General features: G+C 38.7%; 1 protein-coding gene across 2 annotated transcripts in view; it reads right to left on the reverse strand.

The window, feature by feature from the left end:
* The window catches only part of PAPD7 (poly(A) RNA polymerase D7, non-canonical), a 61200-nt gene that overhangs the window by 26540 nt on the left and 15979 nt on the right, over window positions 1-18681 (reverse strand). For both annotated transcript variants that reach the window (XM_009278708.2, XM_009278709.2), the window contains exons 3-8: window positions 18526-18572; window positions 17476-17596; window positions 15757-15864; window positions 14895-15023; window positions 13585-13798; window positions 6852-6978 (exon numbers count right to left, since the gene is read on the reverse strand). In XM_009278708.2, the coding sequence (XP_009276983.2) occupies window positions 6852-6978; window positions 13585-13798; window positions 14895-15023; window positions 15757-15864; window positions 17476-17596; window positions 18526-18572 (746 nt within the window). The remainder of the gene's footprint in view (window positions 1-6851; window positions 6979-13584; window positions 13799-14894; window positions 15024-15756; window positions 15865-17475; window positions 17597-18525; window positions 18573-18681) is intronic.

The raw sequence follows: 18681 nt of genomic DNA on the forward strand, positions 1-18681 counted from the left end.
TGTACCTGCAGATGCCAGTGTACTTGATAAAGCAATTTACATGTTCTTGCATTTCTCCATACAGAAAATATTTTTTCCACAGAATCTGGATTACAACAGTCATGGGATGCACTGAAGACATTAATATCCCAGCCCCCCAGCTGACCTTCACACTGAAGACAGAGACCTTCACTAGTACTTGCTTACAGATTTACAAGACAACTTAAAAGGTGTAAGATCCCCACAATTATAAAGGAAGTACCATGGATCGTGAGGTAGTGGAAACAAGAAAGAGACTGGCTCCAAAACCAGAATAAGTTAGAATTTAAGAAAATTCATGACAGTAAGTGGTTCAGAGAAAGCCTACCTGGTCCTGCTAAACAGTGACTAGTTATCAACAAGTACAAAGTAATATTTTTCCAACATACCTTCCCAACATTCAGCTATTTGAATTGTACTTCTTGAGCAGGAGTTGCGTCCTTGTTTGAGAGCTAAACCTTCAAGCTTTCCTTTCACTGGGGACCAGTGGCTGAAACACTAACTATAAACTCCACGCTCAAGATACATGAAGGACTGACTACTGTACAAAAATGGGCTGTGAAAAGTTACCATCTTGGAGAAAGTAATCTTATTTCAGTTTTGAAAATCTTCAACGGTTACGATAAAACTTATTTTTGTATTTCACATCATAAAGGTATGTTGTACCTGTACTGGAATTTTCTTTTGGTTTAGGTGTGTAATGGGAAGGGAGGACATACATAGCCTAAGTGTATTTAGACCACCTTTATTAGGTCAATTCATAAATTGACCTATGATTCAATAGGAGCTCCTTTAAAGGAGCAATAATTCTCCTACTGGCTTAGGGATTACTATTTCATGCAGGACCAAGTACCACATGTTCCATATTTGGTCTTCCAACTTTAAAGACATGTCAGTGTGTTAGTACTGAAAAAGGCAGTCCGGCATTTTAACCAAACATTGAACCAAGTAATATCATCTAAGTTCAAGTCCAATAGCTGCAGAAGGGCCTCACGGACAGAATGAATGTCATCCACCATTCTATTTATGTAATGTAGATAAAACGATGCATGTTGGAAAATAAAATTTTGAATTTTACATGCGGAATTAAAGGTGTGATGGTCACCACTCAGCAGCTAAAAATCTGAGTTATAACAGGTAATTCTTTGGAAACCACAGTTCAATAGCTAAGTAGAGCACATTAAGAAAGGAACAAATAACACAGAGGATAGTATTTTGTCAATGTACACTCCCATGACATAACAGCATTTTAACTACTCGATGCAGTTCAGGTTTCTCAATCTCAAAAAGGAAGTTAAGCCAGAGGAGACAAAATGAAGACAGGGATGACCAATACTGCAGAGAATCAGCCATGGCCCTGAAGTTGCAGTTCCCAAAACAGCAATGCCAGTACGGGACTCAAACATACATATGCTGGGTCTCTTCAGAACCGGGACAGAGAAGGAAATCTTGCAGCTAAGAAGTTTCATCTGAGAATGCCTTCAGAAAGATTTGAGCTTTTACTCCAGGATAACCTATAAATTTCACAACTACTACCAGCTGTGGTCTTAGAACCAGAAAATGAACATGGACTGAATAACACAAGCTCTTATGGAGAAGGAGTTTGTCAAGTCTGAAGCTTCTTGGAGTACTTTCCCAGAAGCAAATCCATAGTCATGCCTTCATATACCAGAATGAAAATGAATGATATAGGATGGTATTTTTATCAGCCTGGGTGACTGATAGACCAAAAATGCCTGCTATCAAATAGGCATAAAGGGTGAAACTACTGCTACACCAACAATTATGGCAGAGTTGCACATACAGAACCTGGGAATCTCTTCTCTCACTAGCTCCTTTCACAGAGAATAGAGATCAAAGCCCCAAACTCTCATTTTGGTAGAAAGTTAGAAAAAAAGAAATTTGCTAAGTTATGAGGTCAGGAGTTCAAAGGCAGATCCATGCTACATTGTTCATACACCAAAATTAAAAACATTCATTATGAGACATCAGAAACTGAAAGGTGATGAAGGCTATACTGCCATATACTTAATACAGCAGCAAGGAAAGAGGAAGCAAGCATGATCAAACTAGATACTGCTCTCAAAGAACACCATTTCATATGTATGGGACTCAAGCACATCCACAGGGTCAGAGAACAATTTTTTAAAATAAACATTTAAAAACTGTGCTTATTTCTGTTTTCAACACTGAAAATGCTTAGGAACAAAAAACCCTATTAATCTGCCCCATCTTTAGTATGAGGAAATTCCATGCTTCTGCATTTCTTTTTTTGGCTGAGGCCAGAATTTCTACAGATGTATGAGACACTCCCACAATTCTTCAGAGATGCTTGTTTGGAAAACGTGGAAAAAACACAGTTAACTGGTTAAGAAAATTAGACAGCTCTCCTATGAAAGATGCCCCTTTATGATAATTATTAAAGGAAAAACCTTAAAGTAAAACCAGGAATAAGCTATTTACATACCTAGTTTATTTTATGGTAAGAGGTTAGAAGCGCCTCTTTTTACACACTGCAAGCCATCAGTTCACAGGGACACTTTCTAGCTGTCATTACAGCACAACTACGATGCAAATAAATCTTAAGATCACTCTTAAAAGGCTCAGATTGCTGACATAAGATTCAGTAAAATCAAATATCTAAAGCTCCAGCCAAGCTTCGCATGAACGAGTACCAGAGCAGGGAAAAAACACCAAGTCTGTGAAAGAACAGTTAAAATAACTGTTCAGTAGGCCTTAATTGAACTTATGAAATATCCCCCTGGTATTAGAAAGGCAATATAATCTAAAAGAAGACTAAGGAGCACCTGAGAAGGATCTGCTTGAGTATGATGATAAAAAAAAAATCTAAAGCCATTACCCAGACAAATACTCTGTTGAGGAAAAGCTGATATTGCTGATACCTCTTAAGAGACAGCATGCATTCTAGCGACAGCCACCCACCATTCAAGATGTGAAGCAAAGGAAGGACTGTTTCAGACAGCACATTTCTTTCTGTGTCAGCAGATCTAGCAGGCAAATTTAACATTCCCTTTGACAGCTCGGACTATCTTGGCCAACCAGGGGCAACCCAAACCGAACATACAGACCTGTCAGCAGTTAGATCAGTTGAACTGTACGCTAGGAAGAGACCAAGCAGCTTTCAAGCACAGATGGAAAGACCACTCTATATATGGCCCAAACTATTGTTTTTTTGAAGATCATCACCTGTAAATGACAACTCCAGACACGCAGTAACAAAACCCTGCCAAGGTTTCCTCGAACTCTGAGCTCTGGCCTGTGGGCACGACAGTCCCTTTCCCTCATCTACCTGCACGTCTGGTAACAGGTTCCTCCTTATTGGTGCCAATCTGCAACTCTAGGAAATGAAGAAAGGTTTCAAAAGTCTTAGTTATACTGAAAGGGCACATCACAGCAGAACCAGTCTTCCATTCCTCATTTCATATGACCTCGTCTGCCTCCCAAATGTGGCTACGCTGCTGCTTAGAGATGCAGTCTGAGCACACATTCACATCTGAACCATGCGACAGGTCAACACGTAAGCCAACATCCTGATCTACAGACATACATATTAACCTAAGGATGCATCTCTGTCACATCCAGATCAGCATAACTTATGATTGTCAAGTGGTACAATACCACTCTTCCCATCTTTCCCCAAACATGAATTCCTGCTGCCTCTCTTGCTTCTGATCTACCCACCACGCAGCCACAAGCCCAGATCAACTTCTTGATATGACAGAAGCATTGATGTGTTTGTTTCAGTCAGACCAGAAAGTTCATCTGACTCACCTTCTGACTGCAGGATTGCTAGATCTGATCCAAGGCAAGAGTCAGGAATATACAGACTGAGAAGGAAGAAAAAGAGCAGCTGACAGGAGATAGCCCACAGATAGTTAGGCTAGACAAGGTATAATGTGAAATTGCACCTTAATAGAGACCATAGACAGGGTAGTAACAGATAGTCCACTATTTCAAAGAACGTGAATCAATGAGCAAGAGCTTGTTGCCAAACATCTGCTAAGGTTTCCTGTGGTTTATCAAGAAACAGAATAAAGCTGGGAAAATGGTCACTAACTTAAAACTTCATGTCCAAAGAAGAGCAATGAAGCTGGTGAAGGGTCTAGAGAACAAGTCTTACAGGAGGCAGCTGAGGGAACTGGGGTTCTTTAGCCTGGAGAAAAGGAAGCTCAGGGGAGACCTTATTGCTCTCTACAACTACCTGAAAGGAGGTTGTAGCAAGGTGGGTGTCGGTCTCTTTTCCCAAGTAAGAAGTGATAGGACAAGAAGAAATGGCCTCAAGTTGCACCATGGGAGGTTTAGACTGGATATCAGGAAAAATTTCTTCACCAAAAGTGTTATTAAGCATTGGAACAGGCTGCCCAGGGAAGTGGTGGAGTCACCATCCCTGGAGATATTTAAAAGACATGTAGATGTGGTGTTTAGGGACCTGGTTTAGCGGTGGACTTGGCAGTGTTAGGTTAACGGTTGGACCTGATGATCTTAAAGGTCTTTTCCAACCTAAATGATTCTATGAAAATATCACTCCTTACAGACTTCTTTAGTTAGCTCACTTAAGATGACACACTCTTCTCTAGAGACAGGCTATGGTCAAAGACCATACTAAAGCTGTTCAAAGCACATGACACTGACCCTTAAGCAGGAGCTATCCTGTCCACAACTATATTTTACAGCTACACTCGTGTCCCCGTGGCCCCAAATATTAAGAAATCAATCATGATTTTCAACGACCTTGGCTGAAGTCACAACACCAAACCTAACCTTGCGTACAAGTTGTACAGATTCAAAAATGGATCAGCGTCCTCATTTTCCTACTAGGAAAACCCCTCCTTACAAGATGATGGGACTCTCTTTGCTTTTACAAGATCTACTGAACTGTCTATCAACCTCTCCTGAGCCATTCTTGAAAGAGGATGGGTGAGAGAGACTGGGGACAAACCAGTGTTAAGGTAATTCCTGTAGCTGTAAGAATTACCTTCAGGACTCAGCTGATTACTGTTTCCACTCAGACAGAAGATAGCTTTCAACTCCCACTACACTCCAGATGTTATATTTGGAAGCTTGAATGAAGATACTGGTAAGAGTGATTTGAATCTACCCCTTATTATTCTGTGGGACTTGTTACTACAGAACATTGACAAGAAAAAGGCCTATGCTGAAGGACCAAAATCTGACTCTCTTTTCACACTGGGAATATCAGAAGCAGCAGCTGGCTAGAAAGCCTTAAATTAACTTAGGCTTGTGCTCCTCTGAGTTGGACTGACCCTGAAAAAAAACAGTAATGATGATTATCCAGAAAGATTTGAAATCTACTGAGATTGTCATCTACAAAATAGGACTCTGTACACAGAAATTTTCCCTGGAAAGAGCCAATATAAATTCAAACCCACCAGGTAGTTCAAGAACAAACCATTCCACTTAGGAGGAAGCTAGCCCCAATTATGACAAAACTGAATAAACTCAAGTCAGCCTGGGGAGTTCAGCCTCCTGCAAGTTCCTACCCTTTCAAGTGTTCTTCATTTAGTCTCTGTTGATCCTTCTAGTAAAATGTCATATAGCTAGTCACTGCTCTTAAAGGGAGCCCATTGTTTACAGTTTAACTTACCACTAACAAGCCTAGAAAAGGTAAGAAATGGATCAGGACAAAGGGCTCCTGGATGGCTAAGGCTTTAGGTCAGACCACCAGAAAAGTCTTTATACAGAGCCTGGACCACTCTGCCTAACAGGTGGAAGAAGGATCTGAAATACACCTGGATTGCCCAGGCACATCAGGTTTAACTAAAAACTGAGACTGCACATGAACTGCTGTTGAGGTTCTGCAACAAACTTGTTACCAAACAGCTCATCATCCACCTACAGGTCCTTTGGCATTGACAAGATTGGTGCTGTGGTAACTACTTGCGTATAGGGCTTTGTTGAATGCTTTTCCTCTTGCAGCACCACTCCCTTTGACAGAATGGCAAGCCACTGGCATGACAAGTTCTGAGACTCAGGCATCACTGGCACAGACAGCCCAGAACTAGCAGAAAGACAGGTCAGATGCACAACACCTGAACACTGCTGCTGGGACTTCTCCCCAGGTTTGAAGTTGTGACAAAATTCAAACATTTTCCCCAAATACAGTAAGAAGTGTACATGTGAAGTACACATATTGATGACATCTGAGGCTTCCATTAAATGCATTTACAAATATACTCTTTGATGTCTGTAATAAATACAGGTACCTTATAAGAGAATGACTATATCCTTTGGAGAACCACAGAGAAGTTAACGAAGGCCAGGACCCAAGGCACAAGCAAAACTTCAGGAATCCCTAAGTTGTTCTATCTATACTTATATAAGAATGAAGTTTCATTCAGCAACAAGAATTGTCAGCCAGTACACATTTAATAGATACACCTTTAATCTATCTTTAAAAAGTCTCACATGTCAGTGTGTCTAAACAAGCAATTTGATCACACACATTTCTTTCTGCCATAGTACAGACACACACCATACCAAACATTAAACCAGCAGACCTTCCTTTGAAATACTTTAAGCAGAATGTTTGAGGAAAGACCAATTATCTTCTGGCTTCCTTCCACACTAAGAGAACCTCACATTGGACTCATCCTGGGTTTTCTCATGCTGTCTTCATTTCAGTGCTGCACATTGAGGTATTACACTCTCATACCACTGGGCAGCCTAAATTTCTGGGCAGATTTCAATACAGCCACAGTTAAACAATAAATAACAATATTCCTTTTATTTAGACCCAAACATTCCTAATTGATTACACAGACAAATGGATATTCAAAAAGTGGACTAATTACCTCTCAGAATCTCTATTTGGATATGATCTTGCAAGTGGTGATACTGCATGGCTAAGAACAATGTAGGCATAATCAAAAACTTGTTTCACTTGCATGGCACCGTAAGAACTTCTGCCAACGTCGTTTCCTGAAATAATGTGACAGTCATCAGATCATCTTTTTTTAATATCAGTAACCAGAAAATTATTCATACTTAAAGCTCAGAAGCCTTAACAATACAGCTTAACTCTGTTTAAACCGGTTAGCCCATCCTACTCATATCAGGAACAACTAAATGTGCCTATCTCAATAAAAGCAGCTAATCTTAGGAATGACACTTAACATTATGCATTCAATTTACCACTTTTAAAATACCGATGTACCAGTGCCTGAAAGAAACAGAGAACAGACATCAGCTTAAAGCTCTTATAGCTGTCTTTTAAGAGGGAACCTACCAAGCTTAAAGCATCATGTCTCACTTACCAGTGGAGTTTCTGCAGGCCAAATTCAGCTTAAAATTCCACTTGTGCAACCACATTACCTTCATAGGGCCAGGTATACTTACATCAACCCCTACTTAACCTTATCAAAACTACAGATTAATAAACCAGCTCATACAGATTATTTATCTCCACAGGATAAACCAGTTTGTAAAAATCTATCATAGATGATTCCAGAAGTTTGTACAGCATTGTTTTTCAATCAAGTTAGTGGCACTTCTTGACTGCCCCTCTTGAAGCATGAGTGACATTTATAGCAGAACGCCTTCCAAATCCAGTGCCATGCGTGAGGAACTGCAGAGTTAAGAACATGCTAAAGCTTCTGTATCAGTGACAATGTACAAGCATTGGTCTCCCATTTGACACCTAGAAAGAGCTTGCCATTACTAGCCAGAAGAAACATTTGGGGGTTTTTTTGTAGATATATTTGGCACCAGACACCAAAGGTTCACTGTCACCACTCAATTTAATACAAAGAAAACTTCCTTCAAATTGCATGTCTAAAATACAGACTAGAACTTGAGTGGGTAGAAAGCTGCTTACAGTAAAAGGTTCCCTCCTTCAGAATGATGCTTGAAATGCTGTGAGAACACTGGAAAGGGATGAACCACCGAACATGTTTATTTTAAGCTTGAAAATCAGATCAGGGCCCATGAACAGGTTTTAATTAAAAATCTGCTTTGAAAATTGATGGTGAAGGACAAAATCTATCCTTTGGAGGACTGAATCCAGTGAGGCTGAATTTGACTTTAGAGAAACCCTTCACTCGAAGTATTTTGTCCAGCAAGCCATTATAAACAAACATGCTGAGGTCCCACCATCCAGGAAAAAAAAAAAACAGCCTTGGCTTTACTACTTGACAACACATTTTAGTCCTTCAAGATTCTCCAACTATAATGCCACTTAACAGAAAAGCATAATCAATGAAAACAGACTGGGAACACAACAGCATTTTGGGAACACAGAATTTCTTCAGTAATTTATATGGTCAAATAAAAACTGATCAAGAAATACTTCCTGTTTACTCAGTTACTTCAGTATCTTGTTCTGAAAGCACCGCTGCAGTATCCAGCAGCTACTAGGCTCAAAATTACAGAAGCCTCTCTAAATGGCATATTTGCAATTGGACTCTATCCTGAAGTAGAAGCAGAGACCAATGTGGGTCTGGGACAGCGAATCTAGGAAGAAACACATTGTAGTTAAGTCCAGAGCTGCACTACAAAGTAACAGAGGACTTCACAAAGGACTTAGTCCAAAGGCAGCTGAACAGAGACCAAGGTATTTCAGTGGTCAAGAAAACAGAACACAAAAATGCTAATTCTACTAGAAAAACAATGATTAATTCAGTACAGGTTTTCCAGGGGCAGGACGCATTGTTGCATCCTGCAACAATGCCACCTTCCACATAATGACATGCTAAACATATATACAAAAGAATGAAATTGAGAAGCAGTACAGAAATGGAATATATACATGTGGCTAAATACACACAACTGCACCTACCACTAAATTCGAGTTCCATCTGCGGTTGGACTTTATGATCTTAAGGGTCTTTTCCAACCTAAATGATTCTATAAATTCACATAACAGGAATTAAGAATACACACACAAACGAATTTTATTAGTTTAGTCCAATCTGATGCTACGGCTGCTACATTTGACATGCATCCTGCATGTAGTTACACCAAAATGAAGACACTGCTGCTACAAACTGCTGGTTACTCCCTTCATCAGCTGTTGCCACCTCCACTGTTGTGCCAGCAAAAGAAATCATAAGCCTTCCCTAATCCACTTAGGGCAAACTCCGGCAGTTCAGTTTAAACCAAAGTTGTGTATGAGTCTTGACTGAAGCAGATTTGAGAACAGAGGCAGGATAGCTCATGCCATAGCACACTTAGGTTCCTGGATTGCCTCATTCTGCACCTGTAACTAGTCCATAAAAATGTCTGAATAAATACATCTTATTCAATTGTACAGTCTGCAGAGCTTCTGACTTGCGCTGCAGCTGAAAAGCACGTATGGAAGCCAAAGCTACTACGCGAGCTACTGTGAACTGTACCAGCCAAGTCTGTATAGAGGTGGCCCTACCCAATCCAGAAAGCAACATATTAAAGAAGCCAGAAGATCACATATTTGCATTTGCTGTCCTGAAAAGATTTTCTTCTGAGAGATCGTTCTCATTAGCAGATCACGTCTTACATACCTGAGCATCATTCGTCACAATCTACAGACTGATCAGTTAAAGCACATAATCCAAATGCTCTCATTCTTTTAAAAAATTATACAGACTTCAATCCTCAGATGTACATTAGTAGATAACAATGGTGTATGATTTCATGTATAATTCAATCCTCATTCTTTCTTACAAACCCTTCATCCCTAAGGAGCATGTCTAAGATTTCCATCGCTCACTATCAGTATTACCACTCCATCAGGTAGCCTTCCATTACCTGAAGCAGTTTTAAGAACATGGCCTGGAAAGGTAAAGATAAGACCATGAGCTAGGACTGAAGCAGATCCATTTATGTTAAGCTATTATCTAGTAAGTACCTTTTTGCAACACTCAGCATTAAAGGGGTTCTTTCAGATGCTAACTTCAAGGTATTTGTGTATTTTTATAAATGCATGTATTTTATATACACACACATCTATTTGCAGGATCTAATGCAATACTGAAAAGCTGCAATGAATAACTTTGGGCAGCCACTAAGGCTAGAACAGATAATCCCAATAGTTGTTGCCAATCTCAAATCTAATTACTTCCTGTATTTGTGACCTATCAAGATGAAGAAGGAAGCAACATGAAGCATAATTACTCCTGCAAGTTGAAGAGCCTCTTTTCAAAGAAAATGCATTGAATTTAGGATTTAGAACTTTTGTTAGTGCCCATAGCAATTCAGGATCAAGAACAACCTTTCTCATGAAGGGAGCAGCACAGGTTCAACTCCAAGTCTTAAACTGCAATTTAGCAAGTCTTGCCACTGCCAATCTGAATCAAGATCAAAATCATTCTTGTTCTGAGCATCAGAAATGACTGAATGACCTTGATAATCACCTGATTCACAAAGGCATAAAATAATTAGCTTCCCTAACAATCTACTGAGTAAATGCCAAGTTTGTTTTACAACCACGGATTAAAGACTTGTCACCTGCAACGGGAGTCATGTCTTCCAAGACAGGATACTGCTAGACCAACTCGGCACAAACCTCTTCTAGGATGATGTCATCTACCCTGCTCCAGCATGTTCCTGTGAACAGACTTCTGAGTGCCTAGCTTTGCAGTTCTCCTAAATGAATGCTTTCACTTTTTACACATCAAAGAAAAGACAACTGCTTTGAGAAACTGAAATGGTGGCAGCTACAAGATGTTTATAGAAACTCCCTTCTTCGGATGATGCCAAAGGAAAGATTTTCATCTCGTTACCCTGTCCTAGGACACTAACTGAAGATGAACAATCTTAGGCTACGTATGAAGATCAAGTATAAACTACCACTTTAAAATGTATCACCAGCTAGATTAGTCTGACATCTCAAATCCAGATTTCAACACACTTCCCACTTCAGCTGTAGACTCCTGACATCTTTGTTGGAATCTTGGTTCTCAAATCAGAAATTATAATCCTCTAGCACCCAATAATCAGGCTTTGAGAATTTCAGAGGAAACCCCACAGCACCCAGCAGAATCTGAGCAAAACCCACTACGACCAAAACAGCAACACAACAGGTTAATGCCTATTCCTTCCAAATCTAGGAACTAACAGAAGGTACGGAGCAGGTAGAACTGAAGTATCATATCCTTCTGATGACATTATTTATCTGTTAGCCTGACATAACCATTTCACACTGAAGGAAAAACAGTTCCTCCAACTTAAAAGAACTAATCCCACTGAACTTAGTCCTGTCCCCTACAAGACTGTCTAAAGGTGTTCTTATGAGTTATACCTTTCAGCACCCTACTGCTGAACTAGTGGATACACTCATAGGAGGGACTTTTACACTACTTGGATAATCTTGAGAAACTGAAAGGCTTTTTTTCATCCCTGTATTTTTTGTCTGATTTCTGGATTAAGAAATCATCTTTCAAAGTCTTCTTCCAAGGCTTAACCAGAACTTTAGAGAAAGCTGTGATCAGGCTAAAAAAGGATCACAAATAAAAAAGATTAAAAACTTATGCATACAGTGCAAAAACAGGTTTGAGAGAAAAACTCTACAGCAGCTTATGCTAACTTAAGAAGTGTGTGTCCATTCTTTACCGAAATACTTGTTCCCATCTCCTCCACAGTACTGGCACTGACCCTCATGGAGTTAGACAGTGAGTGGATCTGACCATAAACTAATCAAGCAGAGATGATGACTTGTCAACTGGACAAAGACCTGAACCCTTGGAAAAGTTTTTTGTACTGGGACACAAGCAGTAACAGAACTAAACTTATTAACAGAATTCTAGACATTATCTACATACACTTGACAGGTACTTTTAGATACTGTAGGAATATGTGATTCAGTCTAGATCTAAGGAGGCTGTATTCATGAGATCCGATTCAGAGAGCCACCCTATACGTTCTATATAATTTTCCTCCTAGTTCCATCAGACAAGTTCTGAAGCTCTGTGGTAGCTGCCAGAAAATATCCCTATGGGACATAGTGGTCAGATAACTTCAAATTATTGTCAGCTTTCATTTCCCTTGCCAAAACACTTTCTCTCCTGTAAGAATTACATTATCTCACCCCTATATAACCTCATCTAAAATTTAATTCTTATCAACTCTTTGATAGCATATAACTAGATACCTTTCTTCTAACCTATAGTTCTTTGCTTCTGCAAGATTTATGCTAGGACAAACAATTCAGAACCCCTGCTGGATTTGCAAGGTTTTTTTTCTTCTCTGAAGAGTCACTGAAGAGAAGAAAAAATTCCAAAGCACTATTAGCAGTGATTAAAACATTGTGCAGCATACATAATTTCTTCTCTTTCAGTCCTCAGCAGATAGGAAGGAACAGAACTGGAGGACAGTAAAGATTTTTGACTCTAGAGAAATGTGGCTCATGCTGCTACTCAAATGGGTCTTCAGGCAAGTAAGTACACAGCTACTGAAGGAAATCTCAATAACCTAATGAAAGTTCTGCAAAATCACACCTATGCCTGGCCAAGTGCAAGAATCATGATGGACACAAACTCAGAGCTACAAACATTATCAGAGATGTGGTTAGACAAATGAGTATCTTAGCTTGCAACCTGTTCTAGAGAAATATGAACATTCAGCATATGCGTATTTAGAAAGGTGCCAGACTTCAGCTCCTGATCCATGGTATTTGCTTTAAAAGTGCTGTATATAAGCAGTCTACCCACAAGATGTGACAGTATGGAGTTTGAGTGCCAATTACATTCTAGAAATACTAACGCTGAAGTCCAAATTAACTGAAAATTGTCTTTGTTAAAAAGCTGGTTTGGAATTTCAGCTACTTGTGACAGTCTAAATAGAATCCAAACTGAATACTATAGAGCTGGAAATTTTTTTCAGGAGCTCAGCCAAAATTAATCTTGATTACTTTGAAGGTTACTGAATCAAAATCAAATCTTAAAGAAAAAAAAATATTTTAAGTTAGTTACTTTCAAAAGTACATGCAACTATAACTGGCATTCTCTAAAGGTCCCTGTGCAGTACAGAAGCCAGTTATGCAAACCACTCTTCACACCAACACCATAATACGGCTGCTCCCTTGCTACACATTCATGGATATACACCCATGTTTCTGTGCAGTCTCTGCTGCACCGCCCTGCAGGACAGATACCTCATCTGGGGCGTTTCTTTCCCATATGGTATAATTTATCCGAAGTATGGCACCACAGACTGTGGCAGGAAAGCTACACCTTCCATTCTCATTCTCTCATAATGAACAATGGAGAGCTGTTCCTACTAACAAACCCCCTTCCAGGATTTCCTGGACCTCTTTCTTTCACTACCCTCCACACTGTTAGAGAATCTTATTATACACTCAACAGTTCTGAATCTCCAATGCATTATGTACATGCACTGTTTGCGTGCAATCCAATTTACTCAGGCTATGAATCTTGAAATACTTCAGGTCCTTATCCCTTGCCCATCACCATAACTGTAGCTCGACACCAGCAACAGCCTCTTCTCAGTGCAGCTTCTTAACTCATTTGACAGACTTTAGGGACTCTAACATAAGCTGTGAGAGCACAAGTTGAGCCAGAGCTCCAGAATATTGCAAGAAGTGTACAATCTTACCAGGCAGGAGAGGATCTTCAATACATAGCATGGATGGTCTGTATCCATTAGTCATGACTTTCATGATTTCTTCTTTGGCAATATAGGCACCTCCATTTTTTATTCTAATACCAGTTTTCAAGTAGTTAAAATTCCTTCCATAGAGTTCAAAAAATTCTATCAGAAGCATTCCAAGGTTTTCATCAGCTCTTCTGGCATCAATTCTTGGATGCAGCTGTGACACAGAACAGTTGTTAATTATTAAAAACTAATGCTTTTCAGACCGTAACAGTGCAACAAAAAGCTCTCATTTAAACAGCTGAGTATAATCTCTTTACACAAGTCCGAACTGAGTCATTAATTCTTCATGTACTTAAACTACTTTCACATAACCAAGAGGGGGCAGCACTGGAAGCCAAAGAATTCTTTCTTCCTTCCTCTTCCAGCTTTTTGAGGATTAGTAAATTCTTTTCCCTAAGCCAAAAGCAATAAAGAAGTACTGCATACTACATTACGGCTTAGTTAGTAACAGAGTAATACCTGATCTTTCACATAAAATCCATTGGTCTTAATGTTTTCAGAAGCAGAGAGGGAATCTATTTACCCCCACTGAAATACAGTTCTTTTCTCAATCTCCCCATATTATATAAAGTATGTAAAATCTATAGTAACATTTCAATTAATCATTAACAGCAGCAGAATTTGTAGGTTTTTCCATTATCACAGCTGCTGAAAGACGCTAACATTGTACCTAGTCATACTCGTACAAAGCTCACTGTCACAAAAATGTATTGGAAGAAGTTATAACTCATTAGCTAATTCATCAGTTACCTACAATATCTGCCAGTTTTAAGTATGTCAAAACCTAACCAACAAATAACTAAAAAACTTGATTCTTTGATTTCATCATTTAAAAAAAAAAACCACTGAAATCGGCTACTCTGCACATTCAGTACCAGTAGTCTAGGAAGCAACAGACTTAAACTGCATCCTGGCAGATTTACAAAACGTCAGTAAGATGAATCAGGTACTGGAATAGGCTGCCCAGGAAGGTAGCATAATCCACATCACAGGCCCTGGTATAGAAAGCAATGCACAGCCTCTATGCCGTTCACAAGGCTCCTGCTGCTGTTTCAATTCACACAGTGAACAGAAGTTCTTAGAGGTTTGAGAGGTAGTCCATAGGAGCTGCCAATGATCAAACAGCTAGAGCCATAACAGTAAAGCTGTGCATTGCTAGGGGAGTCTAAAGAAACAGCACCATAACAGGGCATAAGTACAGAAACTGAAATATTTTAAAGAACACAGAAACAAACACGGAACAGACTTACCTGCAGGAAACTAATTGCCATTAAAATTAGGCTGTAAGAGCTAATTCCACCAGTAAAAACTTCATTCAAGTCCCTCTGAAGGAGGAACTGTTTTAATACTAAAATCAAGTAAGGCAGCAAAGAATATTTCTGCAAAGCAAAATAAGTCTTATCAATGACAATTTCAACATTCCAAAACAAAGAACGAACTACACAATCTGAACACAAGAAGATTCATCTTCTAATACAAAAATGTTATTCAGTACTGTACTATAAAGTATTTCCACAGGAAGAACTGAGACATGCATTTCTTTTTTATTCTAGAAACAGATGAATAGACTTCAACTCTTTTTTGATCAAACAGCTTACATATCAAATTTATTTCCCCCCCCTAAACAGGAAGATTTTTATATCCTTCTTTGAATGCCAGTGTCACTCATAGTCAAAGCTTTCCATCTAAACCGTACTTTTACTGCAGAACATAAAAGTAAACTTGATTTTAAGTGCATAGCTACAGAAGAATTGTTTTTAGACATTGTTTGGCAAGATAGTACTCATAATCAAGCATCCCTTAAATTTAAGGTAAGCAAAATTTGAACAGACTTGCTTTAGAAGCAAAGTTTAGTACCTATCTGCAGATCTAGATATGATTGTAGAAGTCCTTTCAGTGTACAGGTTTATCCACACAAAACACCTAGCACTCAAAGGCAACAATGAATAGATACCAGTAGAAAATAAATTAAAATATCCATGTTTAATTAGTATTAATGAAAACAGTCTTCAGCAATAAATCTTCAAAAGTCTTAAGCCATACCAAAAAAGGTTAGCTAAGCATCTAGCACGTCCTTGGTAAGTAGTGTAACATTCATTATATGGTTGATACCTTCATGTATTCCTTGATAAACCGAGCTGCCTTCACACCAGTTTCTACATTAAAACTGATGTCAACTTTCACTTCTGTCTCCTGGTCAGTAAGTTTTATTATTGGTACCTGAAAAGATTAAAACAAGGTTTTATGAATCTCCAGAAATGCAACACTGGTGCTATTCTCCAGCTTACTCACTTAAGACACATGGATACTATCAGTCCAAATGAATGCAACTATCAAGACAAGGAAATGTGTTTTTGAGAAAAAACAATAGTCCTAACTTGACTGACAAGCAAACACTTTTTAGTGAGGTGATTAAAAACACAGGCATGTATGATCACATTGACTTATGATCACTGATGTACTCTCCCATAGCTATTAGATAATTGCCTTCATAGCTGCAATATTTGTGTTTTGTAAGACAACTAAATTTACTTAATTTAATGACTCACTGCTGTTAACAGGAGACATTCTACTCTCATAACCTGTGGGAACTGCATTCATCTGACCCAGCACAGCACCATTCACTTGCTAAACCAACAGAAGACTAGCCTAGCAGAAAAAAAAACAGAGCACTGTCTGTTGGTTTATCAAGCTGAACTGGTTCACTGCAGAGTCAAACGAAAGCCAGAATGGATAAAAGCAAAGCAGGAGTAGCAATACTTCCTCTTCTGGCAGCAATAAATTATTACAGAACTACTGAATATGTAGTTCAGTCTCACACCACCACCTTGAAGGCAGTATCCTACAAAAACGTCTTACAATCATAACTTAAACTTCAGCTGATAACATTTATTTTAAATTGAACTGCTTGTATTTTTAATCTGAAATGGAAAAGAAAAAAGAGCAGAAGTATAGCATCATTTTATACCAACAGCAGAGGGAATAAAATAAGAAAGGCTAGTAAAATTGATAAGCCTAGCGCCATTTTCCATCACTAACTGGTATCACCGATTCTGAAAATCCCACTCATTCTCAGGTAAACCAAAGATTACCAGAGCTACTGTTATGTACTGCTACTCCAACAGAAGCCACAGGAATCTTCTGGACCTAAAAGTCACCCTATTTCAGAGACCACAAAAACGTAACAGCTTGCTAATAGAAGCTTGGAATACTCTACTTAGTCTCCTGGAGAAAACACCACTTGCTCAGTAACATAAAATTCTCATACTTTAAGCTTTTAGCATATTCAGTGTGATCCATTAGGCTTACAAGACAGATGCAAGAGATACTACACATCAGTTTCACAAGTGAAATAAAGCTCTTAAGTAGCATATTTTGGAAGGGAAAAAACAAATGTTAGGTTTGGAACACTTCACTATGCCACTAGAAACAAGACAACCTGAAAAATCAGGGTTTCAAGCTAGACAGGTCTAGTTACTGACCCCTGGCTAAACAAAGTCCTCTCAAAGGTCAGTGGAAAAACTTCATAGAAATAGTTAACTTATTTTACTAGATATTTTGCAAATACTGACTTTCAGATCTTTATTGACAACGTAAGCATAAAATATGGCCTTACAGCAAATACAGTACACAGAATTACCATTGTCCGTGTAAAAAACTGTGTGCTATTGCTAAGCACAGACAGATTCTACTAAAATCTTGCATAGACAGGGCAAAACATTGTGCTTAAGACAGTCTTATTTGCTTCATGAATTAAGAACACTATTTATCACCAACATCTTAAGGGGTCTGAAAGCTTTTCCGATCAGTATTCCAAAGACTATTACTTACCGTAGCTTTATCAAGTACTTTAATGGAATATGGCTCAGCCACATTGTGTTTTCTTAGTGCTTGCTCCAGCAGCTGTAAAGGGGGCCGTTCCCATTTCCCAAAAACAACTAGATCGATATCACTAGACAAAAAGAACACAGCATGTCATCCATTAAGTCTAAAGCCTAACACTCCTCCAAAAAAAATGGTAAAATTGACATTCTACATATTACAAGTCCTCCAGGGTGACCATTTTGCAACTTTTAATCTAGGTTCCCAATAAGCTTTCTTTAGCAATGTTAAGAGATGGTCTAGTATGCTTTAGGACCCAAAGTAGTACTGTAGTTTCTTGCTTCCAGTTCTCTGATGAGTTCTTTGAGCTCTTCTCTCTTTTACCTTTCTTGCCCCCTCCCCTCTGACTTCCACAGCCCAATCCCATCCCTCATCTACCCATGTCGACAGGCATGTTAACAGTCCAAACAATTTTTATCAGTGATTGTTATTCATACAAAAGAAATTTCCAATGCCTTCCTACTGAAAATTTAATTGATGTAAAGACGACATAGTCTTTAAGACAAAGCTACAGAGGTTTTCCACATCCATCTATTGAACATTAAGCAATATAAAACGCTGAACTGAATAAGACATTTTGCTCTCAAAAAAAATGGGAAAACACAGCTGTGACAACTCCTCTGACTTTGCACAGTAACTCTGTGATAAATGACACACTCAGTAATTCACCTTATTTAACAAAATACAATCTTTACACAGGAAATGTTAAACATTCAATTTCACTGTATCTTGAAAACAAAGAGCCAAAGACTAACCCCAGACACAAGGAAGAAAAGGTAACTCAAAGGGTCAGTAAGTACCTAGAGCAATACAATGATATATCAAATACTTATCTCAAATCTGCAAGTTCAAAAGCTCTTCCCTTTGTCACATGGGACATTAGGCAACACTTTAACTGGAAGTTTGATAGGTTTACACATTCCAGTCTAAATTCTGCTTTGAAATTTACCATTACTCTAGAAGAAGACAAGCTTTATATAAAAGTAAATTATTACTTACCTAGTTGGAAGATAAAGCCCTGTACTAAAGCTGCCAAATATCTGGACCTGAAAAAAAAAAAAATCACACCAGTGAAGTATCTTGTAATTATGAATGCTCACTTCATTTTATTTCACAAGACTTAAGATTTTTCTGGACCTGTTGAGGATATAGCCC

Source organism: Aptenodytes forsteri, unplaced genomic scaffold, assembly GCF_000699145.1.
Source record: "Aptenodytes forsteri isolate BGI_AS27 unplaced genomic scaffold, ASM69914v1 Scaffold194, whole genome shotgun sequence".
NCBI classification, from domain to species: Eukaryota; Metazoa; Chordata; class Aves; order Sphenisciformes; family Spheniscidae; genus Aptenodytes; species Aptenodytes forsteri.